At 45.8% G+C, this 19,720-nt stretch overlaps 1 protein-coding gene across 1 annotated transcript; it reads right to left on the reverse strand.

Moving 5' to 3' along the window:
- Positions 1–10,664: 10,664 nt before the first annotated feature.
- wnt8b (wingless-type MMTV integration site family, member 8b) lies at positions 10,665–15,678 on the reverse strand (the record flags this gene model as incomplete). Its single annotated transcript, XM_084458738.1, has 5 exons — positions 10,665–11,817; positions 13,194–13,336; positions 13,566–13,691; positions 14,538–14,676; positions 15,664–15,678. The coding sequence occupies 5 exons, from the start codon at positions 15,676–15,678 to the stop codon at positions 11,245–11,247; spliced, it is 996 nt and encodes a 331-aa protein (XP_084314864.1). The 3' UTR covers positions 10,665–11,244.
- Between the last annotated feature and the right edge of the window lie 4,042 nt (positions 15,679–19,720).

Below are 19,720 nucleotides of genomic sequence, written 5' to 3' on the forward strand. Positions count from 1 at the left end.
CAGCAGCGAAGCGCTGTCCTGAACAAATCTTTCATCAAATGTATTTGGCTCTTGTAATGTTGACATTGGGAATATTTGGTCATGATCACTGCTCTGGGGTTGTTGGCCTTGAGCTCTTTTTGCACTGAGTGACTGAGTGACTGAGTGAATGAGTGAATGAGTGACTGAGTGAATGAGTGACTGAGTGACTGAGTGACTGAGTGAATGAGTGACTGAGTGACTGAGTGAATGAGTGACTGAGTGACTGAGTGAATGAGTGAATGAGTGACTGAGTGAATGAGTGAATGAGTGACTGAGTGAATGAGTGACTGAGTGAATGAGTGAATGAGTGACTGAGTGAATGAGTGACTGAGTGACTGAGTGAATGAGTGACTGAGTGACTGAGTGAATGAGTGAATGAGTGACTGAGTGACTGAGTGAATGAGTGAATGAGTGACTGCACAACGGCTATTCAATTATGTGACGTTCCCCCAGCTGCTCCAGGATGATCCTTTTCAATTGCTGTTAGAAAAAACAGTGCAAATTCCATCAGTAATCTAATCCTAACAGTTTTCACCTGATTTCATTTCAATAGAAAGTTGTGTCCAAATGTACCAGTGCAGTTATGTGGGATGAGTTGATAGGTGTTAGGAAGGCGGTGAGATCTTGGGCCTACTGAAGAGGAAATTAAGAGATACTGGTACAGGTGTAGTTTACCATTCTAAGTACACAAATGTGGCTGCTGTTTTTGTTAGTTTCACTCATTTAAATAGCTTATCAAAGAATAGCGGATACATTGACCATTCAGAAGACTAGTTGATCTTTTGTGACCATATCGGGTGGTGATGAACATTATTTGTATGCAAATTTGTTTGTCATGTGATATTTGGCCTGAAGCCAGGACATATAAGCTCGGCGCCTCGTAAGAGAAACTTGTCTGTTGTTGTTTTGATCTGTCTGTTATTGTTTCATGTCGTGTTTCTGTAAAGCACATTGCGTTGCAATTTGCAGGAAATGTGCTATATAAATAAAGTATTGATTGACTGATTGATTGATGCTCAATAAAGTGATGATTCGACGTTTTTGGCCTCCTTGAAGTTCTGTTCCACAAGAAGATTGTGCATTTGAAATACACTGCAATTCCTTAAGAAGCCTATAGATTTCTACGGTTTCAAACGATCAACTTCAACTGTTCAGGGTTATGCTTACGTCTATAAACCTTCTCTAAGGGACAAGTTACGCTCTGGAACAGTTGGCCCTTTATAACAGACTGCCATGCTGGTCTGGCCCCCATGTCTGGTCAGCAACTTCATGATGTCCTGAGGACATAAAAAACACCATTCAATCACCATACTGTTTTTGGATAGACTCCTAAATCAATCAAATCAAACTTTATTAATATAGCGCATTTCATACACAGAGGCAACACCATGCACTTTACAGAGAACTAAAGATGGATGGACATAGATCCTACCCCTACATTTTCCAGAGGGAAGGAAAACCAGTTTACCCAAGGGCCGAAAAGGTGAGCAGTAAAAATTGTTCCCTGAGTCTATTGGCTAGGAACATTTACAGAGCACTAAACATGGGCTAAATACTTCATAAGAGAGACATGACCATCAGTAGAGTATATAAATAGTTACAGAGATGTTGCCTACATGGTAGGTCATTATGTGTTAGCTATCCCTGTAGTCCATAATAGGATATTTAAGTGTATTGCATAATTAGGGACAATAAGCACTTAGCAGACAGGCTCCTATAGTATATAGAGTAAACTAGGTAAAGCCACTAAATAGAAGTAAGGAAACAAAAAGCAGAGAGCCAAGTGTGTGGGGGGGTGATGACTTGATAGGGACAGCTGGCGACACATAGTGGGATGGACCTGGACACAAGTGTGGCAGGGGGCCTCTCTGGGAGCCATGGGGCCTCGGAGGACCTTGACCGGGAAAAGGGGGGTGGGGAGGACTTTCCGGGACCTGGGTATAGTACAAGAGGGGGAGACACTAGGGGGGAGAGAGGAAGACAGGGTTAATAGCTGCACTGGGTCTAAATAGTCTGTAGCCTAGATACTCAAACGATTAACTCTGCACATGGGTTAGGGTTAAAGCAATACATTGCGATATTTTGACCTTTACATAAATGTCTGGTGCTAATTCTCCAATTAGATTTACTTAAAGTAAGCTGAATCGTCCAAACAGTCTACTCAGAAAGATAATACATTGACATTTATTACCTTTTAAAACTCGCGCCCCCGGGACGCAGCATTCAGTCGAAGTGCGCATGCGCAACGTTGTGCTTAAACAACACAGTAGTAGCTAACTATTCCGGCGTCTATGGATATCATGCATTTTTTAGCTCAATGATATCATGGCGGAGGTGGGAAAACCGAAGTGAAACATCACAGAGGAAGCCAGAAAAAGAAAAAGACAATCTGATAACGTTACGACAGTACGACAGTGCACTTACTCGCAGAGCCTGTGGGGGCGCAGTTCCGAGAAAACCAGAGAAAACGCTATGTATTGCTTTAGGTTCTTGCCTCCAACTCGATGTTGTGACCTCAATGATCAAAAATCATTCATGTTGGTCACACATTTCACCAAGACTTGCTTGTGTCAGTGAATTTCACTATGTCATATCCGAGTCAAATTTGCCAGGTTGCCAGGCTGGAGATTAACTCTAGCAGCTGTTGGAGGTTGTTGGTCAGGCCTGTGAATTATCTTATTAACTGAAAAAAAGAGGAAGTGGTGGGTAAGGTAGAGGAGGAGGTGGTGGAGGTAGAGGAGGAGGTGGTGGAGGTAGATGAGTAGGTGGTGGAGGTAGAAAAGGAGATGGTGGAGGTAGAGGAGGAGATGGTGGAGTAGAGAAGGAGGTGGAGGAGGTAGAGGAGGAGATGTTGGAGTAGAGAAGGAGGTGGAGGAGGTAGAGAAGGAGATGGTGGAGGTAGAGGAGGAGATGGTGGAGTAGAGAAGGAGGTGGAGGAGGTAGAGAAGGAGATGGTGGAGTAGAGAAGGACCTGGAGGAGGTAGAGAAGGATGTGGTGGAGATAGAGTTGGAGGTCGAGGAGGAGGGGGTGGAGGTTGTGGAGGAGGTAGAGGTGGTAGTGTTGGAGGTTGAGGAGGAGGTGGTGGAGGTTGTGGAGGAGGTAGAGGTGGTAGTGTTGGAGGTTGAGGAGGAGGTGGTGGAGGTTGTGGAGGAGGTAGAGGTGGTAGTGTTGGAGGTTGAGGAGGAGGTGGTGGAGGTTGAGGAAGATATAGAGGTCGTAGTGGTGGAGGTAGAGGAGGAGGTTGTGGAGGAGGTAGAGGTGGTAGTGTTGGAGGTTGAGGAGGAGGTGGTGGAGGTTGAGGAAGATATAGAGGTCGTAGTGGTGGAGGTAGAGGAGGAGGTGGTGGAGGTTGAGGAGGAGGTGGTGGAGGTTGAGGAGGTAGAGGATGAGGTGGTGGAGGTATAAGAGGGGGTGGTGGATCTGTTGTGTAGGACTAGATGTTAGTATCCCTTATTGCATACTTGAGACACCTCTGGAATATGTAGAGAGTGGGTCGTATGCCCACCTCCCTTGTTCTCTGTAAAGCGCATCGTGTTGCCTCTGGGTATGAAATGCGCAATACAAATAAAGCTTTGATTGATTGATTGACCTATGAGACTCTGTGGGATGGTCAAGTGAGTGATAGCATCCTGTGGGTTATCAAGTGGGCGCCCTTCCTCCATGTTTCGTTGATAGGCCCACGACACCTCCAGAGGGTTCAGCAGTGAATCCCAGCGTCCCAGGTTCACCCCCGAGATGCTAACAACTCATTTGAAAGCCCAGGTGGAGTCCATTCTCTTGACCCACAGCCACTGACTCCCCTGTTCAGCATCTCTGGAGAGGTCTTTGACTGCCTGCCGGTGGGCCTTCCCTCGCACTCCCATCTCCCTAAGTAGCCTGGATGTTGAGGTGGCTATGAACCCTCTGCAGCCTACTTCCACTGGGTGTACCGTCGCTTTCCAGCCTTGTTGTTGCGCATCGGCTGAAAGCTAAGCGTACCTCAGCATCTTGCGCTCATAGGCCTCGTCCACTGCACTCTCCCAGGGCACCGTGAGCTCGATGATGTAGAAGAGCCTGAGCGAGGCTGACCACAGAACAAGATCTGGCCGCAGGTTGGTCGACGTCATCTCCGCTGGGAAGAAGAGCTTCTGGCCCACGTCTGCCAGCAGCTTCCAGTCCCGTGCCCTGCCTAGCTGTCCCATGTCTGGTCTTATGGTGGTGAGGCTGGCTTGACCCCCACCCTCCCGGACAAATGTTGTTGCCTGCCAACGGGATGACGGGGAAGCAAGGGTGTTGACACTTGTCCGTCGGCTTTCCAGCACTGCTGCAAGACACTTTAACACCTGGTTGTGCCGCCAGGTGTAACGGCCTTGGGTGAGGCTGGTCTTGCAGCCAACCAAGATGTGCTTCAGTGTTGCTGGACTCGGGCAGAGAGGGCATGTGCGGTCTTCGCCGTACCACTGGCTGAGGTTTTTGGGAGAAGGCAGGACATCGTAGGCAGCCCTGATGGTAAAGCTTGCCCTGAATGCCTCCATCTCCCACAGCTCTTTCCTGGAGATCTTCCTCTTCTCCACTTCTTCCCATGCCATCCACTGCCCTTGCTTTGCCTGCACCACAGCTTGTGTGCACCTTCCCGCTTGCACTTCCCGACGTACCTCCTGGACCACCAGCTTGCGTCTCTGAGATGGAGTGGCCTTGCTCCAGGCTGGTGTGCTGGCCCCAAGGCAAAGACCACTCCCCTGCTGTACTCGGCCCACAAGGTTGATGATGTAGAGGAGGTTGTGGAGGTAGAGGAGGAGGTGGTGGAGGTTGATGAGGTAGAGGAGGAGGTGGTGGAGGTTCATGAGGTAGAGGAGGTGGTGGTGGTGGAGGTTGATGAGGTAGAGGAGATGGTGGTGAAGGTTAATGAGGTAGAGGAGGAGGTGGTGGAGGTTGATGAGGTAGAGGAGGAGTTGGTGGAGGTTGATGAGGTAGAGGAGGAAGTGGTGGAGGTTAATGAGGTAGAGGAGATGGTGGTGAAGGTTGATGAGGTAGAGGAGGTGGTGGTGGAGGTTGATGAGGTAGAGGAGGAGGTGGTGGAGGTTGATGAGGTAGAGGAGGAGGTGGTGGAGGTTGAGGGGGAGGTGGTAGAGAAGGAGGTGGTGGAGGTTGAGGAGGAGGTGGTGGAGGTTGAGGAGGTAGAGAAGGAGGTGGTGGAGGTAGAGGAGGTGATGGTGGAGGAGGTAGAGGAGGTGGTGGAGGAGGTAGAGGAGGTGCAGGTGGTGGAATCCGGATAGCTCAGTCAGTAGAGCATCAGGGCCAGGCTGTGTTGGCCATAGGTCTCCTATCTATGGAATAACACAGATACTGTACTACTTTCACCTGACTGTAAAGGGACCAGCATCAATATTGAGATTTGTACAGAATGCAGGTATCTCTTCCTCAGCTACATCCACTGTCAGGTGTGTGCCTAAGAGATTCCGAAAGTGAGTGAACCAAGAAGTCTCTCTCTCGTCAGGGCTGTGGCCTGCAACCTGTCTCTCCTTTGATCTTTTGTGCACATTCATCTAATTTATGACTCTCCATACTGTTGTTCGCCATGTGCCTCCTCCACACCCTCTCCTCCCCCTTGATCTTATCGTAGGTATTGAAGAGAAGCTGTTTGGCCTCTTTCAGTACCTTATGATTCTATGTAGTCGGCTAGTGTTTGAAGCTTCGGCATGCATCCTCCACACATGTGCCACCATGACCTCCAGATGCTTCCACTACAGGGAGATTCTGTTCTTCCCCATCATTGGCACACGCATCCTAGTCGCCTCCTTATTGGCAGCGATGAACCATGTGTACTTTGCATTAGGCTCCGCCTCCTCACTCAATCAGCTGAAAGCGATTTCTCACCTCCACTATGTACCTGCCTTGAAGGTTAGGATTTGCTGAGAACACCTCCAGTCCTCTGGCTTGGCTTGGGGACCCTCACTGGTCGGACGGCAGATTTTCAGTCACAAATTGCTGTGATAAATTGAAAAATAAATTCTTTACAAAACAAAAGTACAAACAAGTACAAAACAAATGTAATAATGGCTGATGAACTCTTTAATCTACAGTCACTAATACGTTTGACATCAGACTGTGGTCCGTGCAGTTGTTGCGGTTGGACATCAGATACTGGACAATTTAGCTTTCACAAATGTATGTGATAAATTGAGAGATCGATAAATAAACGTCTGTGAAGATTAAGTCAGCGAGTAATATTTGACAGACTCAGAAGTAGCCTAGTGAAAAAGGTGTCAATGCACAGAAAATGCCATTTAAGGCCACTCAACAGAGCCTTATGCACACCTCATCTGAACTGTTTCCGTTGACACACACTGTAGGCTAATCAATCTCAGCTGGACTTGATTCCCAGCTAGCAATAATTTGTTATAAGAATGTTATAAGAATGTGAAAACATTAGCAGAACATGTTGGGAATGTTCCCCAATGTTGTGGGAACATTCCCTGCTAGCTGTCGTCTCAGTCTGTTTCTATGCACAAAATAATATCTGAGGATTACACAAAAACTACCAGAATGATTTTCACAAAACTCGATGGAGAATAAGCCAACAGACATGGACACTGGGCTAGTGCCCTACCCCTCCCAGAGACATGGACACTGGGCTAGTGCCCTACCCCTCCCAGAGACATGGACACTGGGCTAGTGCCCTACCCCTCCCAGAGACATGGACACTGGGCTAGTGCCCTACCCCTCCCAGAGACATGGACACTGGGCTAGTGCCCTACCCCTCCCAGAGACATGGACACTGGGCTAGTGCCCTACCCCTCCCAGAGGCATGGACACTGGGCTAGTCCACCTCTACCCCTCCCAGAGACATGGACACTGGGCTAGTGCCCTACCCCTCCCAGAGGCATGGACACTGGGCTAGTGCACTGGACTTAATTTCTGTATATAGTTTTACTATATAACTTATGTCTTCTGTTATTGTTTATAATGGCTGATTGAAAAAATTACACAAGTACACGAGTATGTTCAGTTGTGTCCATACATGACCACCTCTCATAAACACCACAATCATTTACACCACCAAAAAGCTGACTCTTCAATGGTGCAAGTGTGCTATATTTATGCTGAGGAGTGAGTTTAACCATTTCAACTTGATTACACCAACAAAATGTATTAATGGGCGAAGCCCTGTGCTCTCTGAGCACCCTTTCTAGTCTAGAGATATGCAATTATTATTACATTATTATTACATACATATTATTATAAGCAATTATTATCTAGAGTTTCATAAATCATTGAATTTGCCTGTAAATTGATTTGAAAGTCAACAGGACAAGACACTGCAAAGTGCAGGACGCAGTAGGTCTCAGGAATTCCTCAGATGGCCCTCTCATCCATGTCCCTTCTCTCTCACATCCATTTTGACCCTCGCCCCTCTCGGTGTCCACAGCCCTTAAGCCATAAATCCTATTAGTCAAGGATTCTTGGGAGCATTAAATGTAATTTTCCTATTTTCAATGGCATGAATCATCGAGTAATTTAGAGTGTCCTTCACTGCCATGCCTATAAATAAAATGCCACTGACACTGAAAAGTAGCAATGACAGAGGCCCAACAAAGTAACACGTGGACGTACTGAAGAAAGATGCAGGAGTGGTAAGTACCGGCGAGCTAGCCAGATGTATGGAGGATCGGAATGACTGGAAGCGCCAATGGAGGGCTCGTCCGAGGACGACCTAAAGAGAAAGTTATAACTACCGGTATGTAGCGCTGAAACAAACTGGCACTTAAAAGTTGGAAGCTAGTTGCATTTTATAGGAAATCCACATATAATTGCCATAAAACATGTATTAAAAATGTGGAATACAATGATGCTCTTTAACCCAAAGTGTCCCATTGGCTTCCTCGCCGGCAGCAGTAGAAATTTATGGACCCTCCAGGCGTTGAGAGAGAGAGAGCGGTTCTTTAATCTCACTCTTCCTCTGCCGTGTCAGTTCTTTCTCTCCACCACCTTGGGCTCATGCCCCCGGGGCAAACTGGACCTGGCAGGGCCCGCCCCCCCACATTGACCCCTCCCAGGTTTGGACGGAAGTTCAGCCCCCCCTCGGTCGGAGGTCATGTCACTCCCGGGACAAGGGGGGTTGTCTCGGAACCCAAGGACCTGCTTTTTGTGTGTGTGTGAACTGTGTGTCATGCTGCCATCTGTATGGTTTGTTATCTAGGTGTGTGTGTGTGTGTGTTCAATGATTAAATTATGTTCATTTGCCACATGTACAAGATAGAGATAGCATGTACAATGACACGTCATGTGTGTGGGTGTGCGTGCATGGGTGTGTGTGTGTGTGTGTGTGTGTGTGTGTGTGTGTGTGTGTGTGTGTGTGTGTGTGTGAGTGAGAAAGAGAGAGAGATGGAGAATGAGAGAGACAGAGTTAGGACTCAGACCAGACTGAACATATATGCTTTTGGATTCATAATGCTATAAACGTCATTTGAAATGTAATTTACACAGCCTGTTAGGGATTAGAGGGGTCAGTGGTACTGTAATGTAAAGCTTTAGACCATCACTGAGGTGGTCTATAACAACATGAGTAAGTGAGTCATTACTGTATCCTTCCTGACTCCGAGCTCCTGTGCTGCTGTGTGAACCTGAAGAGCAGGACATCCAGGTCCCCAGGTTAAGCTCGGTATTATCCCCAGATCCCACCCACTAGAGTGGGATTAGTCCACATGTTCAAATGACCCCTCTTTCATCTCGAGCCCTGGTGCAGAATCGCTCTCGGCTGAGTGAGTAGATGGTGTCACAGGTGGTGTTACTGATGTGCGGGTTATAAAATAGCTAAACATGCTTTCCCACAGACCCCTAGCGTGAAGCGCCTAGCCCCACCACCGCAATCTCCAGGTCCGTTGTGCGTCTACCCAGGATTTAAGGAGGCTTGGCTGATCCTTGATCTGTGGATCGTATGGAGAGCTTCTACCCAGAATGCATCAGCAGTGTCCATTGATGCTCCCTTTACAGTAAATATGAAAGCCATTCATAAAAGAGCTGGTTTGAAGTCACAAGAGTGAATTCTGCCTGTCTGTGTGCCCAGCAGGACACTGATCTGATCCAACCTGAGCTCTCTCTCTTCCCATTCACAGTAAGGAAAAGGCTATGCACTTACCTGTCAGGGGATCAAAGCTCAGTATACAACGTGACTCTGGTGATCCTAGCTTGTTGTTCGGACGCACCAGTTTCAAACCCCCCACTACAATCACGTTTTGTTCTTTAGCCAGTATACTCCGGAGCCACAGACCCTGAAGCTGCTGATTGTGTTGTTGATGAGAGAGGGTGTTACTCAGCATGCCAGCCCCGGCCTCCGTTCAGCCCACAGGGGTCATTCTCGGAGGGGGAGTTGTGATTCTGATCATTATTCCTTAAATAAGATGTCAACAAGGTGTTTCCTTGACACTTTATTGGGTAAAAAGAGGAAGGTGCAGAAATGAACTGCCCCCTTCTCAATGGAGCCCCTAATCTCTTCTTTCACCTTCCATCTTATCTGGAGGGCCTCGGACCCGGCTGCCATGTGCTACTCTCGGGCCTGGCACATTCCATGTGCAGGTGGGGTGGGTATCCCTGGCACGCATTTGTTTATAAAACCCACTTGTTTGGGCACAATACTTGAACTAACTTCTATTGAGGGAACAGTGTGAATCCGTGCAAAGCCTTTTCCCAAAGTCCTTTTGAAGGCGACGGCCCATTGAGCGAGGAGGAGAGGAGGATTAGCTTCCTCGGTAGTGGCGCATTTCCGAGAGAGCTGATTAGCTCGGCATTCATTGTTAAATCGAGCAAAGAAAGGCCCTGGAGGAGTGAAAGGATCCAGATAGGTGGGGCCAGGAAGAAAACAGCCGCAGGACGCCCATGCACAGGCAACACCAAGTTTTCCCAACATTTCCCCACTTCTGAGGAGGGGCAGTGTGAAAGGGGAGATTAGCATACAAAATTAGAGGCTGGATGATTTTTAAGGGCGACTTGCTTCATGTCGCCACCCCAACCCCCCCCCCTCATCCCAACAAAGTTAATTAAACTAGTATTAATCAGTAAAGAAACTTCCAAGAGCTGGGGAGTTAGGAGACTCTTTGAGGATTACTATCATGGGGGGCGATGGGGGGTGTTTGTAGAGGCGAAATTGAGAAAGGCACGAAGGAAGGAAGACTATAATGAAAGGTTTTCTCATGTTGTTACTTTGCCCCAGGGTGATCAACATCTTCAAGTGAACAATAGTAGAGTCAGGTTGTGTGTACTGCAGAATATTGATGATTCATGTCACAAGGAATGTGGAAACGAATAATCAGTCTGATTGCCATTATAGTGCCATTACAGTATTGTGAACATGTATTATTCTCTTATACTGTAGGTGTAAGGCTGTAGAATAGGTGTTGATTAAAATTATAAATATATATATATATATATATAATAGAAATATAAATGATATATATATATATATATATATATATAATATATATATATATATATATTAGAAAGAGAAAATTGTAGGTTACACTTCTTTAATTACAAACATTTTATATAAAAGCCATAAACGAAACTAAGAATAAAGCAAAACTAGGAAAGCCTGGGCAATAAATTAACAATGTACAGAAAAGTGCTTCATTTTATTTACAATTAAATACATCCTAAAGAGCTGGGTTTGGTTGGGGGGGGGTAGAATGCAAGCTTCAATACACATTTCAATAAACATCTGTGATGCTTCAATAAGTACCATCAGTGTGGTGTTCTAGAATGGGTGTGTTTGTCGTTCTCTCTCTACTGAGAGATTTAATTTATCTCTCATAATTCCTTAGCATCTCAGGAACGGTTCGTAAACTGACAAATGAAGAGATGCAAATTTAATCAGTGGTATTCATGAGAATAAATAAGATGGATTGTTACGGTATATCTTCAAGTTTGATAAATGTGGTCTTCAAATGCCAAAATAACGTCTCAAAATATAAATTGAAGAAATATACAAAAATATACTTTTATATATATTTATATCATAGATATAAATAAAAAATAAAAAAAATAAAAACTCAAAGCCTCTCTTCTCTCCATGCAAGACATGTTTCCACACTGACATATCTCCCCTCTGATAAGAGCACTGACCTTGTCTATTTACATTTTCAAACGTTTGTGTCTGGACACGTTGACCCCCCTTCTTTTTTTTTCCCCATGGGACGCGGCAACGACGGCGACGAGAACCAGCCAGACGAGAACCAGCCAGACGCGGCTCAGTGCTTCCTCCTCAGTCTGAGGTTCTTCCGGCGGCCTCCGGCGCTCTCGTTCCTGCCCCTCTGGCCGCCTCCCTTCTTCACACAGAAATACTTGGTCACCGTCTTCCGGCACTGTTCGCACTTCACGGCGCAGCACCAGTGGAACTTACAGTTGCAGCTGGACACCGTCTCCGCCCTGCGCTCCTGCACGGCCAGGCCACACCCCCCGCACAGCCTCCTGCAGCTGCGTTTCTCCCACTTGCTCAGGCTCTTGCCCTTCTTTAGGCACTCGCGGCCCTCGGTGCCCGGCAGGCCCAGCGTGTGGTTCTCCAGGCAGTAGTCCGGGGAGTCCTCCAGGTGGACCAGCTCCTTGCGGGAGATGGAGCTGAAGGTCTCGGCGATGGCGCCCCGGCTTGCCGCGCTGTTCCCCGCCCCTCTGAGGAGGTCCACCTTCAGGGCGCGCTGGTACTTCTCCTTCAGGTAGTTGCCCACCTCCCGGAACTCGGGCAGCTGCAGCCAGCAGGTCTGAGTGGTGCAGCTCCCCGAGACGCCGTGGCACTTGCACGTCCGCTGCATGGTCCCCTTCACAGCCTGGAAGAGAGAGAGAGAGAGAGAGAGAGAGAGAGAGAGACAGAGAGAGAGAGAGAGACAGAGAGGGCATGATAAAGAGAAAGACTTTATTTTGTAATTGTTTTTTTTAACAGTATGCTAACTTACCTTATTAAGTTAATTTCATCCATTCGTGTGTGTGTGTGTGTGTGTGTGTGTGTGTGTGTGTGTGTGTGTGTGTGTGTGTGTGTGTGATGGCTCTTGATTGATGTGTTGTCAAATTAACCAATTGTACATTCAAGCCTTCCCACTTGACAAAAAAGAGGATGAATTCATTGAAGAAAAAAGCCGAGGTTCAGGGTTTGTCCTTGAGTTTTTGTCCGTCTTTGTTCTCTCCCAGTATTTCCTGACTTTCCCCGACACAAACAGCTGTCCGTTGAAAAGGAACATTTTTTCAGGGGAGGGGAAGCACTTTCTCTGGAGGTGAGGCTGAATCAAAGTTTTACATCGAGTCCTATTGTCCATGTGGAGCAATGGTAGGTATTTATTTAGCATGTCCATTATCAACATGTTTTCTGCTGTGAAAACACCCAATGGAGAGCCCTATCGAGAGCACAAATGAAAAAGGAGTTTTTCTCTCTTTCTCTCTTGTATTTCAGTTACAATGATGCTCCAGGTGCCATGGGGATCCTGTGTCCCAACAGGAGGGGAGCGCAGGCGGAGTAAACAAAGAGCACTTCAGCTGCGCGCCTGTGGTCCCCTCAGAGTCCCCAAGGCCAAACAAAGACCAACATAAATGTAGGATCCTTATTGCAAGAATAAAACTAAACACTTATTTAAAGAGCGGCATAATATGGACCCCCGTGCAGTGAGTGTGTGGCTCCCTAGGACCTCTAATTAAGTTTGCACCAGTGGCCCCCGAGATTCCCCAGTCGAGGTCTTGTCACGAAGGATATTCAGTGCTTGTAAATGGGCCCTTCTGGTACAACGAACACACTGTTATTACTGTGGACAAGTGGCACCTCACTTATGGGGACCTGAAAGGGACACTTGGGTGGTACACTCGCTGTAATTCTGAGCAGGGAGAGAAAAAAATGATTCAAAAGGTACTTTATATTGAGCAGTCTGTTGGGGGGCCGAGAGGGATTCCCAAATCTCAGTCTCAGACAGACCCCCACCTTGAACTACGAGAGCCCCCACCTCCCATGGCCACCTGAACGATTCCTTGCAATCTGAGGTTGGAGAAAGTTTGCCCCTTAATCTGTATCTAAGTCAATGATTATATATCTTCAAAGGCAATGTATTATGGTCACATTCCAGTATATCTTATCACCTCCAGTCATTTTGTGACCAAACTCACAGCCTGTTATCTCTCGCGAGGAGCTCTTTTATCACAAGGAGATCTACGGGCAATGTACCTTGCGTCCAGCTTCGTTGTTGTGGAGGTTCATGGCAGCCCGTGAATCCTGACCAGTCTCCAATGCGTCGACAAACTGCTTGGAGATGGCCTCGCCAAAGCCCACGTTGTCACTGCAGCCCCCCCACAGCCAGCCATGCCCTCCTAGGGAAGAAGAGGACAGCCAATTGGATTTGTCTGGCAGGTAGCCCACCATTTAGAACTCAACAATCTCAAAGACAAGTTCATTCTTTCTTTTTTCAGAAAAAGTTTGTCTCCTTGCCTTGAAATAAGTCACAGAAATGAATGTGTTGTGTTTTCTTGTCACTTTTTTTCCTCATAGCACTCAGCATCCTAAGATTATTGTTTTTACCGTTTGCACTTCTTGTCTCACCTCGTTGGCCGTTCCTAGTGTCATCACAGCCACAGTTGTCAAAGTCCCCCAGGCTGCAGTTCCTAGTGAGTGTGTACATGACCCCAGCTGAACTGATAGCGTGGACAAAAGCCGTCTCGCGGTTCGCTGTGGATGGAAAGGCCCATTTAAAATATTATTTTTATTACATTATCTACTACTTAAACTAACAGAATTCATTATATTATTTATATTATTCTGAGTAAACGGCGGGTACAGTCTTTGGAAGTTGTGTCTAGTTGTATCCAGACACCTCTTCCATGCGTTCTGGTGCAGGCCACAAGGCTGTGACTATGACAGCTGCACTTCCTCACAGCGAGGCCCTCCTACACCATGCAAGTCAAACCTTTATTTTTAGAGGGATAGTTTATTTCGACCCTCTCTCACAATATCTGCAATTTTTGCCTGGGAACTAACGCACTGGGTCTAATTGCCTTGGGAATACTGTTTTCACAGAGCCTGGACGGGATGGAGGCTCAATAGGATGTTGGGATTGGATTAGTGTGTTTGTTTTGGCTAGGGGGTCCGAGGCTGTTGCAACGATCCTTTAGGGTCATGACTCTGCTAACTAAACAAATAACACCTTTAGGGACACTCCAACCCTTTAGGGAGAGGACAGCCCTATCTGGGATTAGCACCTGTGAATTACAGTAACACCAGTAGTACCCACCTGACAGTAACTGACAGAGTTGAGTTTCAGTCCCACCAGTAACACCAGTTACATGAGTAACACCTCCGTTACAGTAACACCTTCACCATTTGATAAACTTCTGTTTGAATATGATTTACTGTTTTATGAAAAATACTTTATCAACCACGTCACATAGAAGATACAAACAAACCCAGTAAAGTGTATATTTGTTATTAAGTATAGTAACTTTGAAAGGGGTTTCTCTAATCTCAGCTCAGGGCCCCTGGAGGCCCCTGGAGGCCCCTGGAGGCCCCTGGTCTTACCGCTCCGCAGGCTGCTGTGGGTGGACAGCTGCAGGGCCCTCTCGGGGCAGTTCCAGCGGTCCCAGGCAAACTGGTGCTTGCATTCCTCTATACCACTCTGGGCCCCTGCGGCCACACTGCTGGAGTAGATCAGGTACGCCTGCGGGGGACCCGGGAGAAACAACGCCACCGTGGTGAGACACAGGGGGACCCGGGACAAACAACGCCACCGTGATGAGACACAACCATAAACAGAGGGGCTGCAATGATACAAGTTCGCCAGAACATTTCAACATTTTATTTCACATGGCGTGTTTTGCTAATTATGAATTTAGAGAGCATCACCATTGTTACAAATATGGTTAGTGATGACAATGTCCGCAACTACTGATCGCCCCTTACTCATAAAGACTTGAAAGACAAACCTGAAAATAGCCTGAACTCAGATCATTAAACCAAACATTAGTCTATTTTCGAACCTGATTCCCAACCATGAATTGAAGTCCCAATCCCTCTTTACAAGTTCACCCTCTTCACTTGCCTTTCTCCTCCCTCTCTGCTCCTCCTTCAGACTGGGTGAATGATACCACACTAATATGTCTCAAGTGGTCTTTGAGAGACTGAGCTACCACCTTTCTCACAGGGGCCTGGCCTGTTAAAGATGACCACCCACCACAGCTCTGCCTGCCCTCACCTCTTCTGTCTCTACACTCTCAACCCAGGGCCCAGGGACGCGCACATCCTCTGAAGGAGGTCAACCCAGGGCCCAGGGACGCGCACATCCTCTGAAGGAGGTCAACCCAGGGCCCAGGGACGCGCACATCCTCTGAAGGAGGTCAAGTGTGCGAGAAGATGAGTATGGCTCCCCGGGCACCAGAAAATGATTGATACATCTCTCTGGGAATAATCTGTTCATAAACAGTCATGTGACAGGATCAGGATCATGTGATACACTTCTGTAGAGTTTTAGAATCTCTGATTGGCAACAGAGGAGAGGAGGAAAAAAAAGAGAGAGAGAGAGAGAGAGAGAGACAGATAGGAATGTAAGTCCTCTTTATTTCTGTTAGTACACATCCTCAGGGAAAGGGGTTTCCCTCTCTCTCTTAAAGGGAAGGGTCTGGGTTGATCTAAAGAATGTTTGGCTTACCTTAGGTCCAGTCATCAAGAAATTATTCACTGACCTGAAAGAGGAGACAGCTTATTAACTCAGAGGAGCCAAGTGTCCCTCACAATGTGGAGGGAATTCCTCTCTCTCTTCTGAGCATACTATACTAACACCTCATTAGTGCACAATCTTTATAACAGGAAAAAGTCATCAACTATCTAGGTCTATAAACCCCCCCAAACAGAAGGATACATGGCATTATACAACACACTTGAGCAAAAATAAAAAGTAAAAATAAAAAAATTAATCGATTGAAACAATTAATTATTTGAAAACATTCAGCCTACATACAGAGCAGTCTATTTTTGATTACCATCACTGTTCCCTGAGACAAACAAAAAGCATCAAACGTTAAACTTACCAACTACAGCAGGATCTCATGTGAGCCATCAAAATGAAAATGGAATAGTAGGCCTCCAAATACATGAACATCCTGACAGGTGAGTTCTCTAACTTTGCAAAGCCGACGGGATACAGAAGTACCTACATACAGAGCTGAGCTCGGGCTGCAGAGGGTCTCATGTGGGATTCGAGGGGCTCTCTGAAATGGAGCCACTCTCATCCCAACAAGAGATTATCTGCTTAATTAAAGATTTTCCCCGTCTTACTCCCTCGGCCAATCAGAACTACTGCACTGAGGGGAGATTGAAATGATCAAAAGGGCACCCTGGGCCGGCGCGGAGCTGAAAGAAGCACTCTCTCCTCCTGCCTGGGAATGGCCAGAGTAGAGCTGGCTATCAAATCACAACACGGTGAGAGTGCTCTCTTGAGGTTTGGGCCTTGGAAATGTTCATTTACACAACATATGTAAAGAGTTTGATACAGTGTGTTAACCGATAACTGCGGATTAGTCTCATATATCGCGATCAAACATTAAATTGTATCTGGGGATACTATGGCGATGGGACTTCGGGGTGTGTTCTTGAGGAAACGAACAAGGTTTATCAAAGAGCAAGTGTGATTTAATCAATGTTTGTCCCTTAAAACCTGCTTATACACCCTGATCTGAGGGAACCCCGAAGGTTGCGGAGGAATGCATTCAGTGATCTAAGCAAGCAACTATTTTTTCCAACAATGATGAAAAATTAAACGTAGCATATAGCCGAATTTCTCACAATAGGCCTACTGCAGAAACCATGGGATAGATGAAAAGGTAGAGGTCATGGCCTGATCCATTTACATGCAGCCAGTCCACCTCAACCTCAGTTAAAATAATAATGACCGAACCACTAAAGCTTATTGCTAACTTTGGTTGAGAGTTTGAACATTCGGTAACCATCATTTGAAAATGTAGTTGTTAAATAGCCTATTGATTTGGAAATCACGTAGGCCTATAATGAGCTAGGCATATCAGTGACTCAGTTTATAAATAGGCTACCTATAGCCTAGGCTAGTGAATAACTTAATTTAGAATAGGCTGTAGAAATCCAATAGATAAATATTTTGTTTCTGAAAGTTTCAAATCTGAATAAATTATTTTATTCGACCATTTGGATTGTTATGATCAAAAGGTGCAATTGATCACATTCTCGATTTCACAGTTGTGATTTGAGATGAAACTGCTGCAAGAATAGGCAACATTTGGATTGAGAATTCTGATAATACTAATTGGTAGGCTAAGCCTATCAATCAAACGAATACATTGATCTTTATTTGTCAACTGGTTTGATTATTGGACTATATTATCGGATTAAACCTGAGGCGGTCGATATCGTATCATTCAAGTTAACAGGCTATAGCCTACCTTTTATAAAGCATGCCCACGTTAGGCTATAGGCTATCTCAACTGAATGAGAGGGCATTTCACAAAGCACAAGGCTATCCTAAAATAAAAGGCAGGGGATAGGATAGGAGATCCGAAGAGATTAAGGGTCAGTCCATTGATAAGATTGGGTATTTGCATCGCTGAGCTGGTCGCTAAATTTTGGTGAAGCCTCTCCGAACACCCCCGTGTGACCTTCTCAAACCACCCAGGCCTGCTGTCCTTTCACCACCCTTCATCTGCTCGTGTGCTAATTAGTATTAGGGGATAATGATTAGCAAGGTTCTTTAGATGTTTTTTGATTAAAATGATTCAACATCAATCAAAAATAGGCTATAGGTATAGCATAGGCGAGTCTATTTTTCCCTAAAATAGCTGAATGGACTTACATTAATTGATCAACAATGAGTTAAGATGTAATTGGTTAGCCTATAATAGGCTATAGTAGCTAGTAGGCTATTGGAATTATATAGCATAGGCTATAGGGTTGTGATATTTACAGGCACACAAGTAATAAAATGTCTCTTTATTCCTTTATTTCAAGGCACACATAAGCACACGTGCTCTAACCCTCTGGATGGTCTTGATGACGTAGGCTAATCCTCAAACGAGACTACATAGGCTAATAGACTGAAGAAGAAAAAAAATAAATGTATATAGGCTAATAGTCTGGGTGTGTTCATTGACTCTTGACTACATCAAACACTGGGCTAGGCCGTTGCGATCTGTACAGTAGCCTAAAGACAGACACTGATCTTAGTCACACACAAAAAGGGGGATTGGCCGTACGAACATGATAAACATCACGACACCAATTGGTTGCTCCTATTGGTTGGCTGTCCCGCTCTAACGCACTTTTTTCTTTCTTTCTTTCTTTCTTTCTTTCTTTCTTTCTTTCCGGTAGGATATGCACTAGATAAAATCATGTCAATTATTATAGTGTAGCCTACAGATCCAGTCAAGTTCTTAAAAATATGTCAAGCCAATGTTCATTGTAAACTAGGCCTACTTCAACTTTATATCGCCTGAAGTATTCGTGTTATGTTACAATAGCCTATATCATTACTGCAAATAGTTAATAGCACACCTATAAGTGATTGCACAAGTGGTGTGTTCAGCACTTCACAATTACACAGTGCTGAGCTAAAACGGTCTGTGGCCACACCAGAGTGTTACATGCAATGAGTGGATGGTCTGACGGAGAGCAGCCAATGGAGTGAGGGGTGATGTCATCGTGAGGGCTGTACGGAGATCAGGAGTTAGAGCCGGATGGCAGTGGTGTGAGACTGAACACAGCAAGTTGCAGAGCCTGGATACTAGTCTCGTATCCCCATGTGGTTTCATTTTTAATTTACATTGAGTCAGAACTTGTGTATTTGGGAGTCTCCAAAATTCGACAATTCACCAGTAGATGGAGCAAGTGGGCTGCTTTTAATTACTGAAAAATTGAACACCATAGGTGTCAATTGATCAATGATCCTATCCTTGCCAGGACCAGTTGATCCTTATGATTTAGAAACATGAATGGCTCCTTTTGGATCCACGTACGGGAGTGAGTGACTACAAGGGGGATAGGTTGAGAACCAGGACAAACTGGAGCCCGTCAAGAAACTAAATAGAGATGTAGTGTTATGGAAGACGATGCTGGGATGGATTCCATTGCAGACTCGAACTCTGCATTTAGAGGTGTCAGGGCCACCATGGTAACGTTTAGCAACGTCACATGGACAGTCCCTGTACAAGACCGTGACACGATGGGAGAGTCACGTAGCCTCCAGTATGACCAGCTGGAGATTAGTCCCAGGATAGGAATGTAGCAGGCACAGTTGGATGTGACAAATACTTGGTCAAGATCCAGATTTCTGGTATTGAACTTCAATTCATTTTTTAATTGCCAATGCTTATTGCAATGACAAGAAATGTCTAAAGTATTGCCAAAACAAGCATATATTAAAACATCAAATAGGAGATTCCTGGAGCTCACGGATCATCTTTTGAAAAACTTATTTGGTGCCCAGATCACTCACTGACGTGTGGAGTGTTCTTTAGAGTGAGAGTGAATAAGACACTGTCCAAACGTCACAGTGATCTGGGCACCAAATAACCGTTTCTCAAAAGATGATCCAGGAGCTCCAGTGCTCTCCTATCTGATGCTGCTGGTCCTTAACTGGGAGCAGCGGTCCCCATCTCCACAAGCAGGGTTTATATACTGAGATCAGATGAATAAAGAATCCTGAACTGGGATTGAAGGTCAATGATGCAGGTATAGATACAGGA

The sequence above is a fragment of the Borostomias antarcticus genome (assembly GCF_949987555.1).
Source record: "Borostomias antarcticus genome assembly, chromosome: 25".
Taxonomy (NCBI): domain Eukaryota; kingdom Metazoa; phylum Chordata; class Actinopteri; order Stomiiformes; family Stomiidae; genus Borostomias; species Borostomias antarcticus.